The sequence below is a fragment of the Myripristis murdjan genome, chromosome 7 (assembly GCF_902150065.1).
Source record: "Myripristis murdjan chromosome 7, fMyrMur1.1, whole genome shotgun sequence".
Taxonomy (NCBI): Eukaryota; Metazoa; Chordata; class Actinopteri; order Holocentriformes; family Holocentridae; genus Myripristis; species Myripristis murdjan.
Genome location: NC_043986.1, coordinates 31,815,284 through 31,838,247, shown reverse-complemented (window position 1 = coordinate 31,838,247; position 22,964 = coordinate 31,815,284). Strand labels below are relative to the sequence as shown.

Below are 22,964 nucleotides of genomic sequence, written 5' to 3'. Positions count from 1 at the left end.
AATCACAATAGGCCATTTTATCCAGTGACGTCAAGGTTCAAAAAATGGTCTGACTACAATGAAATGGCTCCTGTGGGGGCTAACACCATCACACATGAATCCAACGTGGCTCATTGAATCCACAAGAGTCTCAGCTTTCCAGTCAAAGCCAGTTGACGCAACTCCAAGACTGTTTAGGCCCAAGTCTCCACAAATACACCATTTTACAACATTTGGACTGCATGCAAACAACTGCATGGTTTTTGCCCCAAGCTACATGGGTGGGCATGTCTGCAAAGGGGAGACCCGTGGATGCCCATGGAACCCATTTTCATTCAGATATCTGGAGGTCAGAGGTCAAGGGACCCCTTTGAAAATGACCATGCCAGATTTTCCCACAGCACAATGTAGCCTAACTTTGGAGCAATATGTAGTAATAGCAAGCACGACATACTGTACTTTGCATCAGTCGTTTCATTAAGTTGTCTAATTTCATACGATACCAGTATCGTCACTCTAGCTCTTGAACTGAGCCTGCTACAGTTTCTAAAAGACAGCATGTTGGCTGAACCTGTCGGCTGGCCAGCGGAACATTACACGGCCCTGGTTTAGTGTACAGTTGGAAAGAAAACCTGCAGATGTTGGTCCTCCATGGTACATAATAGGCCTTTTTCACATGACCAGCAGGGTAAACACAGGTGTTACTAATGACATTAATTAAGATTCTGTTGCTTTTAGGTCTAACAGAGCCCTGCTATTGTTCATGCTGCTTCACTGGAAACGCTCTGCTCCACAGAATTTTAATGAATTAATGTCATTCGTAACACCTGTTTACTCTGCTATTGCGTATCAAAATGGCTGTAGTGAGAAAGGTCTGTTGCCTGCCTCTTATTTAAACCATGTGGCAATTCAACTCCAATTGTAACTCTGAATAATAACATTTCATAATCATTCATATTTGTGTATGCATTGTTTTAATAAACAGACACTACTGGTCAGTGGATATAACCCATAGATATAACTGATATATCAGTGTAATCTAAATTTCTGTATAAGTTTCTCTATATTTTCTGCTTTGTGTATTGTCCTGACGGCATCTTTGTATTCTGCTTGTTTTGGACATAGCCACAGGTGTACTTGTTATCATGGTTGAGCAATCACAAAAACATTTAGATCTTCAAGTCCTTTTAATGATCATTGGCAGGGAAGCAGGTATCTAACTTACTTTGTCTGCTGGTCCCAAGTCAGTGTGTCGTGGAATTCTACAACAAAAATGAACAGTCAGATGGTCTTCAGGCCTTTAATGCTGTGACAGCAGGAGAATCATACACACCAAAGCTTGGAGGTAGATTGTCAATATGACAGAGGTGACAGGAAGCTTTTAAGGTCTTCTGATTTTACATATACTTTGCATGTCTTACATAGTCAATCAGGTAATAAAGCAATAAGAACTTTCCAGAAACAGACCTAGCTAATGAACAGGCCTAGTCATAAATTCCAGAAAAGTAACTGATCACTTCTAAATGAGATAAGCTGGTAGAGGGTCTGGTCCATCGCAAATACCACCAGCTTAACTCTGAGGTTATACAAAGGCTAACGCAATACATGATTTTAATGGTAAATTCCTTCACAGGTGTTTGCCAGGAAACTGTATGTTTAGAAAAGATTCAGATTCAGATATACTTTACGGTCATTCAAACATGTTAAAAAACACATGGAAGAGGACCCTCAGCATAAAATGGGTCACCCACCAAAGTCACTGGCAAATTAGGAAAACTCCCCAGTCACAGTCAAAAATTTGCTAACATTTGGCTGTTGGTTAATTTCCCCATCAGGGTAAGGATTGTTCCTGTGATCCTGTGGTCCTACATGGGTCCAGGTTAACAAACCTGTGTCTGACCCAAACCCACAGAGTTCATTACCGCACCCGACCTGTTACCCACAATTTTCTTGAAATTAATTCTGGATCCTACCCTTTAATGCAAGATCCGCAAGCCAACCCGTATCTGCTATCAATTATTTCACTACACATTCTGCTTAAACAGCGTTATTTTTTAGCTTAATTTGTCAGCAAAGACAATGATGATGTAATTCTTATGGTATGTTATATCACACTACATTTCTCATCTTACTTGGCCTGCGAGTATGTGTTTGCAGCAATCTAATGTTCACCCTCATCCATGCTGATGATAATTGATGTGCGGTTTTGATTACTGACAGTCCCTGTCAGCCCAGTGACTTCCCCTTGTTTTTTTGTTTGTTTGTTTTGATCTGACCCAATGTTATTCAGAGAGGCAGTTTGGTGTGTCACAATTAAAAAAAAAAAAAAAATCATAGGCAATAACTTGGCTGTACATTGGAATTTACAAAAAGTCTGAAATGTGGAATACTATTTTTTTCTCTTGTTTTTATTTCACCTTCAGCTTGCCCAAATATTATACATTTCTACCCATCTCTGTACTGGTAAATTATTTTTTTCTTTTATTTTCACATGTTCCACATACCCTCTGCAAGTTATTCATCGGTTACCTGCAGATACCTGACCCGCTACAGGACTCTCTGCTTCTCTCACTCTGTCCATGACCACATGTTGCTTGTGACTTTAATTATGAGGGTACTTCTATAGGCTACATTTTATTTGATAAAAATATAAAATTGATCTTACCATGGTGGGCACCACAGTAGAGAAACACTGACTAGAACTTTGTGAAGACCTCTCTTTGATTGAGAGCGACTGAGCAGTATGTTGAAGGTGGATGGTGATTTTGAGTTTTCTATCCACACGTCAGGTACCAGTTCCTGGAAGAAGCTTTCCAGAACCAGAAAGGCATCATTGAGACCAACATGACCAAACTGCAGGAGAAGAAGAACTATGTCCATTACTCCGTCTCTCAGGTGCAAAGCAGGTGCGAGCTATGTCTTCTCATGTAACTTTTCCCTCAGTGGTGTGGCCATGCAATATTAACATAACTGTGTCAGTGGGATTGTAAGCACACTTAGTGTTTTTACTGGTGGCTGGCATCCCTAAGTGAAGTGCTTGCTTGCCTTGTTTTCATCCAGGCTAAAAGAGCTCAATGAGACACACAGGAAAGTGGAGCACGAGATCAAGATAGCAGTATTCACTCTCATTAACGAGATTAACAAGAAGGGCAAGTCCTTGCTGCAGCAGTTGGAGGTAAGACAGTATTATTGGAAGACTGACTGTCCAAAAGCTTCATAAGGTGCAGGGAAATTCAGAGCCCTGCTTTGCAAACATACTAGAGGAGCATCAGCTATAATGGATTTTGATTTGCTCTGTGGATTTTGTGTTGATTAATGAGAAGACCTGAACCAGTGCGTGTTCAATCCCTGCAACTGGGATTTAGCTGCACCATACTAAATCACTGAAAAATCACTGATCACTGAAATTGGATTTTGACAATCTGTGGTTCTATAATAAATCTACAAAATAGTTCTCATTTGCATGTTTGGACTCTGCCTGCACATATATGACTGTTTCCCATACATTCTGTATGTTATACTTTGGTACCCCACTCAGGTGTGTTAATGGCTGCCAAGTATAATACGATCCATCCAGGCTTCCCCATTCATCATTTCAGTTGTTTCTGTACGTCAGTAACAGCAAACTGCTTCCACATGCGGCTCACCGGCTCGTGTGAAAACAGAATTGTGGCTGAAAAGTCCAAGATGCAAGTTGTATTTGTTGGGCGAGTTTATAGAACACACTGCTGACGAAGAAAGTCTACAGAACGGGAGAGACAGAAAGAGGCGGGGTTGTGGCAAACCACTGTGAGAGTAGTGAGAGACTGAGAGGTGTAGGTGTGCATGTGTGCATGGGAAAGAGAACTAAAGGGAAAAGCAAGGTGAGCAGGTTAAAATAGTTTGAGTAAAACCACTAAAATAAAGTGAAGAATTAACAGCCTCCCTCACCCCCAAGTTTGTTGCCTCAGTGCCTTCCAATTTGCTCAGTGCTTATTTATATCATATTTCTTTGCTGCATCTTATTATCTGCTGCAGCAGCGCAAGTTCCCATGGGCATTTTAATCTAATCATCTAATCGAATCATCCATGCATATGTTAACATATCACAGTAGCTTAGAGTGAGGTTCCCTGGTTCAGCTCATTCATCTAGCCATGTTGTTCAGGCTGTATAAGGTGTCCCTTAACCAAAAAAAATCTCCCTTTCCTGTCCAGAGTGTGACCAAAGAACGCAGTATGAGGCTTGTGGCTCAGCATAAGGACACCACCCAGCTGGCCCAGCAGATCCACCATGTTCTCAACTTCTGCCACTGGGCCATCACGACTGGCAGCAGCACAGCACTGCTCTACAGCAAAAGGCTGGTACGTTACGCTTAAGCCCTAAGATATTCAATTTTATGACAGTCTAACTTTTCTTTTTGCCTGGATGGTTTAGTGGCAAACCTAGCTGTTGCACCCGCATGTTTTGCATAGGGTCGTTTCATTTATCTCAAACAATGGACTCGTCTTCTGCTGTGTGGATGTGACTTACTGACCACAGACAGCAAACACGATAATTTAGATAATCTGTGTGTGTGTGTGTGTGTGTGTGTGTGTGTGTGTCTATTTGTATAGATCCTGTTTCAGCTTCGCCAGGTCTTCAAGGCCAGACTGGAGCCAGTGCCTCAGGCCAATGGAGCTGTGCGCTTCTTCTGTGATCCCACCTTCTGGGCCAAGAATGTAGTGAATCTAGGTGAGAAGAGCCTCTTACCTTAATTTCCATTAGGTTTGATATTTCTCTGCCTATTTAAAGACAGCCACTTCATTATTCACTTATTCAATATGCAAAGACTCAGTCAGAACACAGCCTTAGAGGGATAGTTCACCCATTTTGCAGAACAACGGATTTGTGCTTTCATTTCAAGCCGACTCGATTACTGTAATGCACTTTTTACTGGCTGCACATTAGTCCAGTTTTAGCTGCTCTGCCCTGGCTTTCTTTAATGTTTAGAATTGATTTTAAGATCCTCATCCTTGGATACAAAGCCCTAAATGGGCTAGGACCAAGCTACATTGCTAATTATTTGCCCTCAAGAACACTGTGATCACCTGCTGCTGGTTTACTGGAAGAACCAAACAACAGCCAAAAGAAAATAAGGGATGTAGCCTTTACCAATTTGCCCCAAAGCTATGGAACACAACCCATAGATATCAGGGAACCCAGCTCACCAAATATTTTAAAAAGAAAGCTAAAAACGTATCTCTTTACTTTAGCATTTAACTACCTATCCATTTTTGCTCCCTTTTTGGACATTGCTTTGTGCTTATGCACTACTTTTTTTCTTCTAAAATGTTGTATTTTAACTTTGGCTTTATCAAGTAGGTTTCATTTTCCATCTTAATCATTGGGTTTTATTTTTGTTCCAGGCCTTACTTGGTTTTATGTATGCTATGTATTTTATTTTATGTGAGGAAAAAGACTGTTTTTTCTTTGGAACCCCACAGCCCTGGGGCAGCAGTATAGGGCTGTGCCTGACACAGATAAGTCCCACAGTGAGGTTAAACCCATGGGAGGACATTTGGGGACAAGCTGAAAGAGTTTTGTTTGGGTTAATCAATACCGGTGGTGAATGTGTGTCCTTCAGCAAAGGAAGATTCTGTTCTGTTATGGCTTCAGAGATCTAGGCTCTGAGTCATAAATTGTGTACACAAGGCTTAAAAGTATTAAGACTTGTGATGCTGACATTATTTTAGAAGTTAACAGCTCTTTCCAGGTGTTGATAAGTGGAAAAATTCAAAAATGAATGAACACTGTTAGCTGGGGGGAAGTCCACCTCAATGGCAGGAGGCTAACAGTTAGCATTTGGAGCATACAGTCAGTATCCAGCACTCAGTAACAATGAGAGGAAGAGAGCACCACTACTGTCCTACATAACAGCTAGGGGGCAGGAGGAAGAGAAATATATCACATTTTTCAGGATGGATCGACTATCCCTTTAAATTTCAGTGGAAACATCTACTGCTTAGTTTTCATAACTCTTTTCATTCTTAATTGTGTAAGACAACAGGTGAAATCATATACATTGGCAGTAAACACACTATACATTACAGAAGGAACATTCAGAATGGTAGAAGCACTTGATGGAACGCTCTCATAATTCAGAAACAAATGGTCAACATCATAGCCCATCTCCTGTTTTGCTAATCAAGGCTACATTAATCTATGAATGTGAAACTGCTGCACAGGTAGAATCAGTAGCGAGTTCACTTCCACTGCTGAAAACTGCCTCAAACCCCAAGTGTAAAATATGAAAGAATAACAACCATCATGGCCGCACCTTTAAAATCACATTTCAACTCTGTCTCCATCATTTTGAAAAGCATGGAGAATTAATGGGACCAGTGGTTGGGGCCAGATAATTCCCTGTTTCTTGAAAATATAATACTTCCATGCTTTCATCCTTCTCTTCCTCAACGGTAGGTAACCTGGTAATTGAAAAGCCACCACAGCCAGCACACCCATCTAACATGATGGTGGGAGGCCCTCCCATTTCGCCGGCTGCAGGCCACCCGGGAAAACACCCAGGACAGATCAACCTGGCCCAGCTCCGGCTGCAGCACATGCAGCAGGCGGCCTATGCCCAACAGAAGCAGCAGCAGCAGCAGCAACAGCAGCATCAGCAGCAGATCCAGCAGCAAATGCGCATTGCCTCCCAAATGTCCCAGCAACACCCTAGACAGGCCGGCCCGTCAATGGTACAGCTGCAGGTATGGAGGACAGCAGGTTTAATGGGCTTGACAGATGATTGCATGACTGCATTTTCTAAAAAATTAAATCCAAAAAGGCAATCATTGTGTCTTCTGTCTTCTCTGGTCTCCTGGGAGTCCCGTGTCTCCACATGTTATGACAGTGACTTTGAAACAAGTATGTGGCCAGGTTTATGTTGTTAATGTTAATCAGTAACAGTGCCAAATTTAGTAATACATTCAATTCACCTCTGATCATTCTTCCATTATTCTCAATAATTATACAAACACATGACAAGATTAATGCTGTTTATTTTGAATTTGCAAAAATGTACCCTAACAGTAACTTAAAAAGAATAATCTATCAGAACAACATTTTTTAGTGGAATTCTCTTTTTCTTGGCCAAGGTTTGTTTCATGTTTCCAGGGCAACAGTCTCTGCAGGTACAAGTCGCTGTGCCATTCGCTTTGCAGCTGCCATTTTGCCAATCACCGTCACACATCACCTACGGTCTGTCAAGCCCACAAGCATGCCTGTGCATGCAGTGAAGCTGTAAAGGATTTGCCGTTTGTTAGGATTAGAGTTCAACCGATGTAGAGTTCAGTCCAATACTGATGATTTTGGGTGCTGGATGTTTATGGTTACCTGATATTTTGTGCTACTGGTGGATGAAATAGACAATTTTCTATTGCAATATTTTGAGTTTTGAATGGTAATGCTGTGAATCATGGTTGAGCTTGGGAATCAGCATCCCTTTGCAGACCAGAGGTGGGCTGCATCGTGGGATTGTGCAGCCCCTTTTTGTTTAGCTTTAGACGTTTGGCTTGTAGATGTTCACGTTGTTTTTGCTACACTGTTCAACAGTTTTATTGGCTTTCTCAGTCACTAATTTACAAAAAAAAGCACACAAAAAATGTTTATCCAGGAAAAAACTCACTAAGGAAGCCAATGATCAATATGAAGAAAAACTCTTGTAATGATGTGGATGCACACTATTTATCCAGATTTGCTGCCACTGATATTTGCACCTATCTAGTGTTGCATGCAATTTGTGGATACATGGGAACACAACTTGCAAATCCACAAAGCTTAGGTCATGCACAGTGACTCAGTGAACCTCTATCTGTTATCCTCCAGTAATGGCAGAACTCCAGAATAAGACTCACTGAACGCATTGTGGCAAACTGACACTGTAAATAAGAATCTCCTCTTTAAACCTTGCAAAATAAATGTTAAATAATATCTGTCTATGTATCTGTCTATCCAGATAGATAGATAAATAGATAAGATAAATAGATAATTACAAACTTTATTTTGTGGTAACTTGGCTGACATTGTTTCAGTCTGGCACAGATGAGCCTCTGTATGGGAAATATTGCACTTAACTCTCCTCCCCCATGTCTCCTCTCACAGATGTAAACAAATCCACATGGCAGAGTGCATTTAGAGCCCTGCCCTTGGTGGTTTTGACCAGTAACACTCAGTATGTTTACATGTAATGAAATCAGATTATTGTACGAAACCAGGTTATGGCAGGAAATTGGGTACTGGGTTTAAGTGTGTCACCATACTCTGACTATTCAAAATCCCCCTATACATGCACTTTACCAACAACTAGATTTTTTTCACTACCCCCGACATGCCCTGGACTGTTGTGGCGGTGCTTCAGCCTACTCGCAGCTGGCAGATAACACCAGTCAGCCAGCCTCCTGTGGGGATTTCCTCCTGACGAGGATGGCAGTTGGGTTTTTCATTTCCTTATGTTTTCATCAGATACACTGTTGATGAAAAATGATTAGACAGTCTTTAATCAGTGCTGAATGGTGAGTTTTTACTGTCAGGTGTTGCACAGTGTGTATTCATTGTGTTTATCGCGTCAGTTTCCTTATCCACTCTCTCCTCTTGCACATGGGCACACGAAAAAAGCTGTTCAGAAATTTCCATAAGGGTATTCATGGAGCAATAATCTGTTTTCTCCAGAAGAGATCTAGCTGCCTTTAAAACCATGTGTAAATGGTAACGTGCTATTACGACCTCACCACACTGTCAGTTTGAATAGATACCCATGACTGCCTACTCCCTCCTCGTCTGCCTCGTGTCTGTTTGTTGTGTTTGGGATGTTACTGGTTGTAACCTTACTCTGTCAGTCTGTGTGATAGCTGTGCCATGGCACAGTAAAGACAACTGTGACACTTTCCACTTGGAATTAGAAAAAGCTTATGTGTTATGATGTAGTCATATATACTTTGTCTGATTATGCCAAGCACAAACATAAACTTGGAAAATCAGTTTACAGTCTGTGTAGCTTTTCCGTTGGCGAGAATGAAAACAAGTGATAGGATGAAGAGTGATGTAACCAACTGACTTGTAAGAAATCCGTTGCAGAGTGCTATTACGTTATCTTAGTTTTTGTTTTCTGAAAGCCTCTGTGGCATGAAAAAGACTGCTGTTTCACCCATCCAGAGCAGAGATGTGTTTTTTTGCACTGGTGGTGGGAGAGTGTAGGAAGGTGTGAGTGTGAATGTACGCACAGAGGCAAAACTAGAGCTAAACTAAATAATACAGCTAAATATAGGGGGTTTGTTGGGATCTCAAATAAGCTGCCCAAGCAGGTCACTTGTCAAATAAAACGGACATAATATGAGTACATGTCATGTAAATGTTAGAGCAGCGGTCTAGCAGCCATTGTATTCAAGATCATCAAAGGTCTGTTGGGGACTTCAGGTACTGTTAGTACTGCTGGCAATAAACTAATGACACAAATTTAGACAAGCGGTAATGGAATTGCAGTCTCATCAAGTAAAAAAAAAAAAAAAAGAAAAGAAAAGAAAAAAAAAGAAAAAAGAAATACACATAAATTTGCTTATCTCACCCCACTGAGCGCTGACTCATCCATAATAGTAATTATGAAACAGTAGCCCCATTTGCACTTCTCATTTCATGTGTCTCTTATCCAGATATGGTTTATTTACATTTCATTTAAACCTCAGTGCCACGTCATTGTATCGTTCGTACATGGTCAGAAATCCGATTGCACGATCCTTCACAGATTGCAGATGACCACACATGACAGTAGACCCAACAAACTTGAGCCATCTGATTTTTCCACCAAATAATTTTTCTGGTTATGGAGAGTAGGCTCCTCAGCCTCCCCTCAATTGCAGTCCAGCGTTGGCGGAGTTTGCATTGTTTACCCCACAAGAGACTGCAAGACTGGTGGATACTGAACTCAAAACACGTAAAAATCCAGGACACCCAGGTATCAGATACAGAGCACCCATATGCATGTGAGTGGAAGTTTCTTCGTAGTTAGGTTTCTCTCCTGTTGGCTATATCAAGTGCTGTAGGTCAAGGCGTACTCCTGAAGTGAAATATAGATGAAGTATGTGGCTTGTGCCGTCACCTACATTTACGCTTGACCAGCTTGAGGCCAGAATGCATCTCCAGACTTCTTCTGAGGTGGTTTAAGAAATCCAATTTAAATTCAGCCCCGAAGTGTCTCGCGTGCCTTTGCACCTTACGTTACACTATTCCATTAGCTCAAGACACACAAAGTGTCAAAGTGTAAAAGAGGCATCTGAGTGCTTCTCAGGCAATATGACAACCATGCAGCCATTTTGAAATCACACTGTAGTCCTGCCTTCAACAGTTTGTAGTCCTTCCCTAAAACACATTGTAGTTTTCCTCAACAGTTCAGAAACCCCTTTGTAGTCCTGTCACCCAGCAATGTTGAAACCATATTGGTTGATGACTGTCACAACTCATTTGATTGTGAGTCTGAACAGTTCAGCAGTGCTTATCAACCATGAGAAGCTGGGGAATTGCTGACGCTGCTGACTTGACATTGCCCATACAGCAGTTCAAAACCCACATTGTTCGAGAATGAAGCTCTACAGCAACTGCTGACACTGCTGTCTTCACAAAGCTTACTCTGCAATTCAGAAAAAAACCCATTTAGTTTTGAATTTGAAAACTGGGCTCTGATGTGCCAGGTATCCTTTTTATAGACTAAAGCAACTAGCATTTTGTGCTGATTTTCATTTTACATATATCTATTGATTCCAAAGTCACAGTGACATGATCCCCTTTGTCACAGTGAGATGGTTGCTTGTCATCTGTCAATGCCACACTTGCATTGGCATGATTGACAATCTGTCAGACAGTTATGTACTGGTTAGATGTAATTTATGACCCCACTCTTTCCCTAGTAAGCTATGTTTTATTATTCAATCCATTAATGCCACAAGAACACATTAACATGACTGATAGCTTGTCAGATTGTAGAATGCTGATCCTGTTGATTAGTGAAGTCTCTGGACCTGCTTCAACTTTCCTGGTTGGTCGTTTTTTGATTTTTCTATTTTTACTGATTCCAAAGTCACACTGGACAGAGTGTCCTATTTATTGTTGCCGTCAGTCAAACCCTGACAGGTTGTTTTTCTGTTTCTGTCATTTGTATCAGAATTACATTGACAGTCCAACAAGTCAATTTGTATAGCCTTTAAACCATAGTTAAACACACTAAGGGCTTCATACTGATTTTTCCTTTTTTTTTTCATTAAATGGCTTGCAAATCAACAAATTAAAGGACATCAAATATATTTCTGTCTGCTGGAGGAAGAACAATAATTTCAGCTTACTGATTTAATTTTTAATGGCAGTGATTTGTAAAGCTTTGTAATGTGCAAAGGTGCAAGTGACAGCAATTTAGTCAACTTGGACCTATTGAAACTAGACAAAGGGGGATGTTTTTGGGATGCTGGAATATATTGTTGAGCCCTCTTGAGGTGTTTTGGACCTAATTCAGTCATACATTAATTAAGGAAGGTTCTCACTTGATAACCCCAAAGACTTGCCTGAAGGTAGACAGTGAATGACATGATCTTGCAGATTTATGACAGTACAGCTTGGCGTTTCCTATCTTAATAATTTCTGTAGCTGGTTAGCATTCTGTGAAACAATGAATTTGGCCAACATAAAGAGACTCATCTTTGAGTATGGCACATGGGATGTGTATTGATAAATGTTCAGTGTTTGACAGGCTGTTTTTATTACACAGACTCCATTACAGTGACTCCAGTGTGGTGAAAGCTGATGAAATTTTAGTGTTCACACAGTAGAGAAATATTTCTCAAATATATCAACCAATTAGTTTAGAACCAATTATTGTTTCAGTAATTAGAAGTAAATTCACCAATGTGTTTTTCCTTGTTTGCTTAACTGAAGGGGAAAATGAGTATCCTCCAATGTTCTAATATCAGGATTCCCATGCCTTCTGGAAAACCTGGAAATCCTTGGAATTTATAGACTAGCATTCCAATCATGGAAAACATGAAAATTTTGAAATCTGATCAGTTGTTCTGGACGTATTAGCGAGATCTTGGAAAATTATAAAATCTGTGCAGAACTAAAGATGTAGAGGCTCAGCTCATTACTTCTGCAGAGTCAGACCTATTGTACTTAGAAGTCCACCAACACACCCAAGTGTCTATTTGCCTGTGACTCACGAGCTACAATTATGTATGTGTCTGCCCTCTTCACTGGATCAACCTCAGACAAAGAAATCTTTAATCAGTGTAACATCAAAGAGCTACTCGAGGGTTGTATTCAGTTGTGGCTACCTTAAAGTTAGTGGTGGATTTGGGACTGACAAGGGTTTTCTGATTAAGAAGGAGTGGAGAAGATTCGTCTTAAACTGAACCCTCCACCTTTTGGTTGAATGCCACATTGCAGATGGTGAGATAACCAAAAAATATTGCCAAGGACAGAGTTCATGTGGAAAGAGCAATTGCCAAAATTAAAAGATTAAGATTGTTTCTGGTAGAATTCCAATTTCCTGTCTTGGAAACATGATTTAGATATTGTACGTGGTTAGCATGCTGTCCAACTTGCAACCACACATCATCAAAGACATGATCTAACTTGTTTGCACTGAAAATGAGAGAATTGAGGTTTTAATAAAGGGTGATGGTGATGATAAAGTAATATAAGCAATTTATATACACTTAAAATATACACTTCCAGCATTTTTTGTGTGTGAATTTTCAGATATATTTGCTATGTTCAGATTACATTTTAATCTACCTTTAACTGTAATTGAAATACGTCATTCACATCCCATGTCAGTTGTGGAGAACACTATTAGCCGTTACATATACTTAATGTTCTACATGTAACTGAAATGAATTTTGTGTAAAAATAAATATAAAAAAATAAACTGACTGTCTTAACTCAGTCAAATCCTTTTCATTTCCCTAATAGCTCAAACCACTTCCAAGGGGGCACTTGTTTTGTCCTCCAGCTGTCTTGACAGGGGAACTGAGTAGCTGATGGGTGCGCCTGCCTGCTCTCTCAGCAATGCCAAGTCCTCATCTGTTTATAAGTCATTCATCAATCAATCAATAAGTCATCAACATATATATGGAATTCTCTCACCCACCCACCCACCCCTTGTTATCTTCAATTTACCTGCTCCCCGTGTAGTGACTATGATTGGCTTTTGCGACCACCACTGATCATATGGACACAGCCTTTGTTTTACCACCCCCTGGTTTGTGCCATTGTTGTGGCAAACGTATGCAAATTTAGTTGGGCTTTCCTGTTGTGCCTTTATGTGATCCAATGTATGGATCAAACCCACAATGTGGGTGCAATATCCTGGTGCGCTTTCAGCAAATTGATAACGCAGGATCATTTATTTTTGCTGGCAGTGGGCTAAAGCATGTATTAGATGATGAAAGCTACACATACAACAGAGATTTCTCCATTAATAATTGGATTATTAGTCTGTAACTGAAAGCTGAGCCTAAGATACACATGTGACCTTGAATTGTGTGTCTGTGTCATCCGCTGCACCTCAAGGCATTTTGACCTCAATTGAATTTTAACATTGTGTATTTGTGCATGTGTTTGTGTGTGTAACTAGCCCCCTAGGCTCATCAGTATGCAACAGCTCCCAAGGGGCCCTGGCGGTATGAATGGCGGTCCAGGTCCCCACATGTACCCCTCGTCCCACCACACACGTCTACCGGGTCCACCGCCGGGCCGAATGCCCACGGCCCAGCCAAGACACAACGGCCAGCAGTATCCCTCCATGATGCAGCCTCAGCTACAGAGACAGGTACACACACACATGCACACTCTCACAGACTTCACAATATGGAAGTAGCATAACACGTTTCAGTATGTGACTGCTTTTATCACTGGTTTTACTTGTTATGTCTTGTTTTCTGTGTAACACTCACTGCAGTAAGTAAATTAGGAGTATAGCTATAAAGAGATGCATTATTTGTTTAACACAGACGAAATGTCAGTCCTGGTGTAATAGCAGTTAATGTATGGATACATACGGTGAGGCAGGCTAATTCCCAGAAGGGTGGTTCATGGAGTTGAACCATGACATTATTAACCCTTAAGAAAACAGCATATTTGTACTTTAACGAATGGAATTTTATTTTTTTCCCCTAAAAAGTTTATCATTTTAATTTGACATAACCATATTTGGCTGTCCCTTGTGAATATTGAGCATATAATGCAACTAAAGTAATTTGCCAATCAGAAATGGCAAATTAAATATTACCTGCTGGATGCAGCCTTTCCCATAGAATGACACTGTTACTGTGGCAGGGACTAGGGGCGGTATAATGGCCTGTTTAAATTATTTGAAAGAATAAATTAACCTAAATACTGGATAAGAAATATCTACCGTTTCTTATTTCAATTTATTTCTAGTTAATTCTCCACCTTATTTTAGTGCTGTTAACTATTTTTATCTGCTCACCTGAATTGGTGGAATTATACTTTAGCAGCCGCTAATATACCTGGGCGGGGTATAGCATGTGTGGGAAACACTGGGATGTACTTTTATATTTAAGAGGTCTAGTTTTTGGGAACAATACAGATGAAATAAATAGCAATCATTTCTATGGGTTCAATGTTTGGCATATTTTTGTCGCTGACTATTCCTGAAATTCTCAGAAATCTGTACTTAAAAGTAAGCCTGGCATTGTCACCCAGGTTGGCTTTGAGATGGTGACAAGCCAACTATAACAGCTGATATCTGTCTAAGAGAGTTCAAATAAACCAAAAATACCAAACCTGACTTACCTGACAGATCTTTGCAGGGAAGGGAGCAAATGCACTTGTTTCCTCAGTTGTTCCCTCTCAGCTTTGCTTCGCCTATGTATCCATAGATTACAAAACTTATCGTCTGCTCAGATCAGGTACAATAAATGACTGTACATTTACTGCCTGCATGTACGGCTAGGTAAGAGCAACCTGCACTGTATCAGGTCACTCTTTCTTTGTGTCCAGATGTCTATAGAATCTGAGATGAGCCACCAAAGGTTTCGTTTCTTACTACAATCAGGGGTTTGGCACTTTTTTCCTACTTTGCCATTTGTGTGTCTTGTGGCGCATGTGTTATCACCCAAATGCATGATCGTGCAACCATGACCTTTTCACAGACAAAATTTTGGATACAACTCAGTGAGTGACCTGCCTCATTGTTCCATTTTTTTCCCTTCCTTCCTTCCTTTTATCGGTTTTTTCTTCCACTCTTCCTTCTCTCTTTTTGTGCAGCATTCCAACCCAGGGCACGCAGGACCTTTCCCGGTGGCATCTCTTCATAATGCCAACCCCACCAGTCCCACCAGTGCCAGTATGGCTGGTGCTCATGGTCACAGAGGCCCTGCCAGTCCCATCATTGGTCCCATCGAGCTCATTCCCTCCGTTACCAACCCTGAGAACCTTCCCTGCTTACCTGAGATCCCACCCATTCAGGTATTCCAGTCCAACCCTGTATGAACATGCTGACCATGACAGGAAACTGTTCAGCTGTTCATCTAGCTGGCATAACTCTACAGCAGCCTTCTCGAAAACAGCTGAAGTGATTTAGGACGTTTTAATTACAGACCTCATAATCAGAAATAACAAAATGCATTCAGAAACAAAACTAACTTTTTGGTGAATGAGAAGCATAAAGCGATGCACAGCAATAGAGACTTGTTGAGATAAATTCTGTATCTCTGCATTTCCACACAAAACCAACTTAATAGCTTTTTCATTCAGTCAGAGACAACTTAGAATAATAATTCCGACAGCATTTGAAGTTATCGTCACTTGCTAAGATTGCAAAGGTTTGTGTGATGCCAAACATTTACAAGATAATAAGACTTTGGACTTTGTTGAAATCACTTTTTTTAAGTTGACTAAAAAAATTTGACACTTTTTGTATGAATTGTTTTGAGTAATTTTAGAATCACCTCTTGCTGTTTTTTAAATTCTAAAGAAATAGTCTCTATTCACTCCAGTTGTTGAGAATGCTGCTACAAAGCATCACTGTGTATTAAATTGTCATACAAACTCCACCAGTGTTTGGTAATAAGTAACTTATTACCAGAGGTCTCTATAGAGGGTCTAGCCATACAGACAGATTAACTTTGCTTAAAATATACTCAAATGACAAATGTTTAGTTGCCAAAGCATGTCCTGAGTTTGGCAGATTCACCACAGCCAAAATTTACCACCATTTGGCTGGGTGCTGGCCTTTTTTTGCCCCTGACTGAGAGTCCAATTTTTATTTAATCCTGAAGTATTTTACAAAATCATTGACTTCTAATGTGTAATTTGATGCTCTTGTTGATGTGTGGTCTGCCGCTATACCTTTGTGCACTTCCAGCTGGAGGATGCTGGTTCTAGCAATCTCGGCCACCTCTTGACCCGGTACATCACAGCCAGCACCCACCCTCAGCTGGGCCCTGTTGACATGAACCCTTCGCCCGGACCCTCCACTCACTCCCCTGGCTCCTCAGGTACCTGCACCCACTGAATAAGTGGGAGGTTTGTGAACATCAGTTCCATTAGCTTACAGCAAAGCTTCCTTTTTTAAAGTTTTTGCATACCATCATTTCCTGTTTTCTAATGTCATCCTAACAATATCAATGAAAAAACCATGGAGTGATTTTTGTAAACACCCATTGCTGCCGCCGCCTGTCCAAATAGTTTAACCCTAACAGCTGTTTCCATGTCCTTGGTTTCCTTGTCAGCTTTGTCACAAGTGGCTGGTAACCTCCAACAATGGTTGTAGTCTTCATTAAAACTGTTTGTGAATGTGTTCACACTTCTTAACATGGCCGTTCCAAATTTCCATGTTCACACTGATATGCAGAAGTAATGCATATTTTCAACCAGGATCGTTCCAGTTTTTAGATGTGTGTCTAACCCCACACAGAGCCACTTTCCTCAGTGTTGCATTATCTGCTGGTCCATTCTTTTTTCAGTTGGGCTGTATTTTTTCTGAAATGAGCTGCATCTGTGAAGTGTTGGAATATTTTATTTATCCAACTCCTGGAGGAGTGGCTTGTAAAGGTCTCCCAGAATGAGGTTGATCCATGATCTGTATGGATCATTTTCCATGGTTCAGCATACATGTGAACTGCAGATTACTTTGCAAAATTTAACCATTACATGCCCCTTTTGCACCAAGGCAGTTTGAGGGCTGGTTTGGTGCCAGTGCCTAATCTCAAACCAGTTCTTTGTGTTTTGACTGCCAAAGACCCAGCTCTAGGCATTGTGTGCAGAAATCATGTGTACATAACTGAGTTGGCAGGTGATTCTATCATCTTAGTCTAGAGTTCAGAACAGAACCCCTGCTAATCAAGAAGATACATAAGTTTTCTCAAGCTTTAGACGCCATATGTGACCATCCTCTGATAGATTTGTATTCAATTCCAGTTAAAAAGGAAGTGAAATATTTAAGAGTGGTTCCAACAAACCTTATATTCAGTTCAGATGAGCTGAAGGCCGCAATCAAAGCAACCTGGGCTCACCCCAGTAGAGCCACAGGCTGATCACCTCCATGCCACTCCACATTGATGCATTTATGTGTAATGAATCTAAAATATATGAAAGTTTCACTTTTTGAATTAAATTACAAAAAAATTTAACTTTTCCTTAATATTCTGATTTCTTGGGATGCTCCTGTATATGGCATCCCTGGTCGAGCTGGCTGAGAGATGTAGTGACTCAGCCACAAACCCAGAAATACAGGGACTTAAAAACCAACCAAACTGCCTTACATTTGTTTAATGTATAAGATTTGTACAATTTTCAATCACAGGTTTTGTGTCCTGTTGCACCCCTAGTGGCTTCCGCAAATCTCATTCTTAAGGCGTTAAGGCTGTTTTCCTTTACCGGCATTCCCTGATATGTGTTGCAATTACTACACCAGATCTAAATGTGTGTACTCCGCTTCTGGCTGAGGGTCAGGCTGAGATGCTGTTACTGCTTCTTCATCCATCTACTTTGGTTCCTGATTTTTTTTTTTTTTAGCATTTCTGCTTTATCTGACAGTCACAATAGAGAGAGACAGGAAAGGCATGGGAGAGAGGAGAACGTGCAGCAAATGGCCTGAGGTCAGACACTGCGATTAGGACTCAGCCATAACAAATGGTGTGTGCTCTTATCCAGTGAGCTACTGGGCACACTTTCTCTTTACATTTACATTCAAATAAATCATGTTTGGCAAAAAACTTTTGCTCCCAGGAATATAAATGCTGAAAAAGGGAATGTTGACAATTAACACTGAGCAGTGCACGTGTGGGTGTGCACAAGTATGAAAACTTTATAATAACTTCAGTGCAGTCACCTGGCTTCAGACACTTTAATTATGCTTCATGATCTGTTTGGAGTGATAATAATGTAATTATTTGCCTGATCCCTGGCCACTTCAGTTGTTTTGGAGAGGGCTGACATGGAGCTGCGCTAGCTAACTTTCTTTGTGTCATGTGGACAAAAAAAACTCAGTCAGTCAGTGTTTCAGCTAAAATAAGGATGAATAGATAATGAAAAAAAATCTCTGAACTTCTGTTTCTCCATCATATTTGCTTATTAAACAGTCACAATTGATTTACTGTAATTTCCTGGTGTCCTTTTCCTAAAACTCCCCGTTAATGCTGTCAGTACTTTCATTAGCTGTGCTCAGTTGGAAGTAGGTCTTAAAGGTCTGGAGAAGTCTTGAATTTGACTCTCTGTGGAGGTCATACACTGTTCTCAACTCAGAAATCTGTACCTGTTTCAGTAGCTTGAAATCGCTGCTCCTCTCTCACCTGTTCTCCATCTGTTTTCTGTCTACAGGTCTGTCCAATGCCCATACACCAGCACGACCGTCTAGTACCTCCAGCACAGGCAGCAGAGGCAGGTAAGAGGCTATGGAGTTATTTTTGTAGCAATACACCTGAGAGCCTGCAGGCTGCAATTTATACTGACCAAAAAAACAAAAAAAAAAAACAAACACAAAACTCACACCTGTGTCCTATATTTGAATACACAGATAAAACATTTACAAATGTGTAAGTCAGTATTTGAATTAATGAATTGTAACAAAAGTGAGAACATGCAAGTTCATGGTGTTACAAGTTTGCAGCTTCTGATGTTTTTTTTTTTGTTTTTTTTTTTAATTTAACTGTCTTTTAGACCTTCATTATACTATCTTTAAATGTGCACAAATTCAATCTTACGTTTATGAAATAATCTTTAATATAACTGTCTTTCACATGACAGATTCTTTTTGTGCTGTGTGCGTCAAACGAGGACAAAAAGCACTAGGTCACCACAGTTATGATCTATGGTGCTGTAGGGCTGTCAGAAAATATTTTTTGGTTTTCAGATGTTGAGAATTCAGATCTTGTTGTGGGTACCTAACATATCATCCCCTGTGGCGTCATACAATATGTATGTGTTTACTCCATGGCATATTAATAAGATATTGTTACTGTCACGTGTTGCCTCAAGGCGCACTACATGACAACACGCTGTGCGAAACGTGCATGTAAACAGAAAAATTGTTCGTAAGTTTGTCATTTGATAATTAATGAACGATGAAGTTAACAATTAACAATGAACAAGACGTTTATTTATATTGATTGATAGAGTCACAGAATCTAATTGTAATATTGTGCTTGCCAATATACAAATATATGCAAATGGCATTCAAATACATTTGAATACAGACAAATTTTAGAGTTTTATGTCATGCCAGTGCTGACGGCCCTACTGCACAGACTCAATAAACCAACAGGCTAGACGGACAACATCCCTGTGTCGATTATTCTTGTTTCTCATTACAAAAGTGACATCATTACTTATTCCTCCCTAGAGGCAGTTATTTATAATCATTTTTACCCCAAGAATCTGTGATTACATCCTGCCTTAGTGAATAAATCAGGATAGCTGTTCTTTCTCAATCGATCCACAAAACAAATTTAGACGACTGGAGTACATATGAGGGTTCAACAACTAAGGCTTCCTGAGGGTCAGATTGAAATCACACTGAAGTTACTTTGTACCAGTATTACGCATCTTTATGTTTCATCATTTTCCTTATCATTTCCACATAAAATGCGCAAGTAAAATGAAAGAGTAATTGTAAGTTTTACAGACTGGTAAATAGTTATTAATTTTTAAAACTCCAACTGATAAATCCATTATATTGGTCTTGTCTCGGTGCAGACACACATCCCTTCTACCCCTCTTTCAAAACAAGGCCACATTGACACCATGTGGACTGCAGTGTGCCTACTTGAATTTGAGAGCAACATTTAAACATAGATAGCACCTGTAATAATGTACTCTGTGTTTGTGTAAGCTGTAGTTCCGCAGGGAGGGCGGGGACAGGAGGCGGAGCTCCAGCCGAGCAGGTGAAGGTGAAGCAGGAGCCCGGGGCCGAGGATGACTACAGCTGCACAGCCTCCTCTCTCAAGACGGAGCGAGGGATGGATGCAGGAAGGAGCGCCTGCATGGTACACAAACACACACACCTCGCTATGTTTCGTAGTCATGTCCTACAGCATTTCCACATAGATCTAAACATGCATGGATATTTAGCTTGGAAATAGTACAAGAACATTTACATTTGTTATATATTAGCTGTTAAGCTGCCAAAGCACCACCTATGATTACTGAGTGCAACTGTGTAGACCCACTGTCTTTTATGAAATGTGTGTGGGTTTTTTTTTCCTTTCAAAAACCTGCAGTCACCATGTTGTGTTATGAAGAACATTCTTGAGTGTTACCAATGTTTTGATAATGCTGTCTTCTTCTGGGTATTAAAGGACAAAACAACTCAGCAGCCAATGAATATGAATAATCACATTTGCATATTGAAGGAGGAGCAAGTCACTGTTAAGGCCGGATTATGGTTCTGCGGAGACTCGACGCAACATGCACGCAGTTCTCACGCAGGGCGCGTGTGCCCAACATGCCTCTGTGTTAAACGCTAAGCAATTCTCTGCCAGAACGCTATGTGGCGTTTTTTTTTTTTCTGTAGACCTACTAGACCCTGTGGCGTATGGTCGCTGCTCTTCCTGTTGTTGTGCCGGCAGCGCCATTTTTAAAAGGAGCAGCAGTAGATCCAGATCCAGCATGATCCAAACTTTCCAAACAATTTGAAATCAACTGATGAGTCGAGATGCGATCACAGCAGCAGTTCTTTTAAAAATGACGCTGCTGTAGTTCGGCGGACCAATCATAGCTCTTGTTGTCAGTGGGGGGCCTGCGTTGGGGGCTACGTGGGGTCTTCGTAGTTACAATTTTTCGGAGGTGCGCGGCAAGGCTCCGCAGTGGTCGCACAACCCCCGTAAGCTTCACACAACCCCCGTACGCTCCGCTTACGCAGAAGCATAATCTGGCCCTTACATGTGCCACATATAGATCACATAAGAAAAGGCATTAAACAGTATTATTATACAATATATCAAAAAACATCTCCATTCAAACATCAAACAAAACAAAACAACAAAAACAGTTTAAGGTCTAGAATACAGCCTTATTAAAACTCATATTAGGAGTGACATAAAAAAATTCTATATTATTTTTTAAAAATGGCTTAATCTTTGGTTGTCTGTTTTGCTGCAGATGAGCAGTCCTGAGAACAGCCCTCTCCCTGTACTGGGAGCCGTGTCTACAGGTCAAGACGCGCTCAAGGCCCTAGGGGAGCGCATCAAAACTGAGCCCAAGTCCGAGACACCCTGCTCTGGGTTAAACGGCTCCAGCACCGCTGCTTCCTCCTCTACCATCACCACTACCTCATCATCTGCCGAGAACAGCAGCGGTGCTGCAGAGCCTCCGCTCACCAACGGCAACTCGGACAAGCGAGTGGAGACCACAGAGGGCGGGGCGTCCGCTGAAAGGGGTAATTCTGGTGAGAAGGAGGATGACCCCAACGAGGACTGGTGTGCTGTTTGCATCAACGGTGGTGACCTGCTGTGCTGTGACCGCTGTCCCAAAGTGTTCCACATGAAATGCCACGTCCCCACCATCAAAATCTTCCCCAAGTACGTTCTTGGTCTGGCCTGGTGACTGCTCCATATTTAAGTGTTGTGGCGCACTACTACCACAAGCCTTCTAAAACTGGACTGAGTAACAAGCAGCCCTGAATATAAATAGTTTATCATTCATGTTTGAGACTTCTAGTAGCTGATATTTTGTGCTGATTCATGAACATTTTAAATATGAACATTTTCATGCAAAAAATACATTTATTTAGTGTTTTCTTGTAGTTTTTTTTCTTGCAATTTTTTTCTCTGCATTTATAAATAATTTTCTTATCATGTTTTTTTTCTTTATTTCATCTGTGTTTTCTGAGTATTTATATAATTTTTTTTAAAAACAAAGATGGTCATCTCCCTCTGTGTGTTTTCATCTCTTAGGGGCGACTTTCTCTGCACGTTTTGTCGGAGCCTTAGCAACCCAGAGATTGAATACTGTGACGACACCAAGAAAGCCAAGGCTGACCAGGGAATGAGTCCTGAGGACCAAAGGGTCAGTAGCACCACTGCTGCCTCAGTGTCTTCTTCATTGTTAGCAGGGCACTGCTAATTCTGTCTGTCTGTTTCCAGAGATGTGAACGCCTCTTGCTGTACATCTTCTGCCACGAGCTCAGCGTGGGTTTCAGGGAACCTGTTCCTAGTTCTGTGAGTGTCTCTCTACATAATGTACACACACACTGACAAGTACAATGACTGTGCTCTATTCCATCTTCCAGTATTTTAAAATAGTTTTATATTGGCCTTTTGTAAAATTCTGTCCAACCTATATTGTAAAACATTAAACTAACAGCTACAAATGAAACCAGGTTCAGTACTAGGGATAGCCTGATGGCCTGTGGACTTTGGGCAGTTCATTCATCAGTCACTGGTTACTGGTGGAACTATTTGTCACCCAGGCATAGTCCTTTCATCTTCACCCTATTGCTTTACCATTGGTTCAGTTTCCTCTCTGT

The 22,964-nt window shown here is 40.8% G+C and overlaps 1 protein-coding gene across 3 annotated transcripts in view; it reads left to right on the top strand.

Moving 5' to 3' along the window:
• Positions 1 to 22,964, top strand: part of trim33 (tripartite motif containing 33) — a 39,542-nt gene that overhangs the window by 8,660 nt on the left and 7,918 nt on the right. For 2 of the 3 annotated variants that reach the window (XM_030055148.1, XM_030055146.1), the window contains exons 5-17: positions 2,769 to 2,885; positions 3,040 to 3,154; positions 4,174 to 4,320; positions 4,573 to 4,690; positions 6,419 to 6,705; positions 13,611 to 13,805; positions 15,266 to 15,466; positions 16,365 to 16,497; positions 18,821 to 18,884; positions 20,331 to 20,484; positions 21,599 to 22,017; positions 22,393 to 22,504; positions 22,582 to 22,656. In XM_030055148.1, the coding sequence (XP_029911008.1) occupies positions 2,769 to 2,885; positions 3,040 to 3,154; positions 4,174 to 4,320; positions 4,573 to 4,690; positions 6,419 to 6,705; positions 13,611 to 13,805; positions 15,266 to 15,466; positions 16,365 to 16,497; positions 18,821 to 18,884; positions 20,331 to 20,484; positions 21,599 to 22,017; positions 22,393 to 22,504; positions 22,582 to 22,656 (2,137 nt within the window). The remainder of the gene's footprint in view (positions 1 to 2,768; positions 2,886 to 3,039; positions 3,155 to 4,173; positions 4,321 to 4,572; positions 4,691 to 6,418; positions 6,706 to 13,610; positions 13,806 to 15,265; positions 15,467 to 16,364; positions 16,498 to 18,820; positions 18,885 to 20,330; positions 20,485 to 21,598; positions 22,018 to 22,392; positions 22,505 to 22,581; positions 22,657 to 22,964) is intronic. The other variant, XM_030055147.1, reaches the window with a different exon arrangement.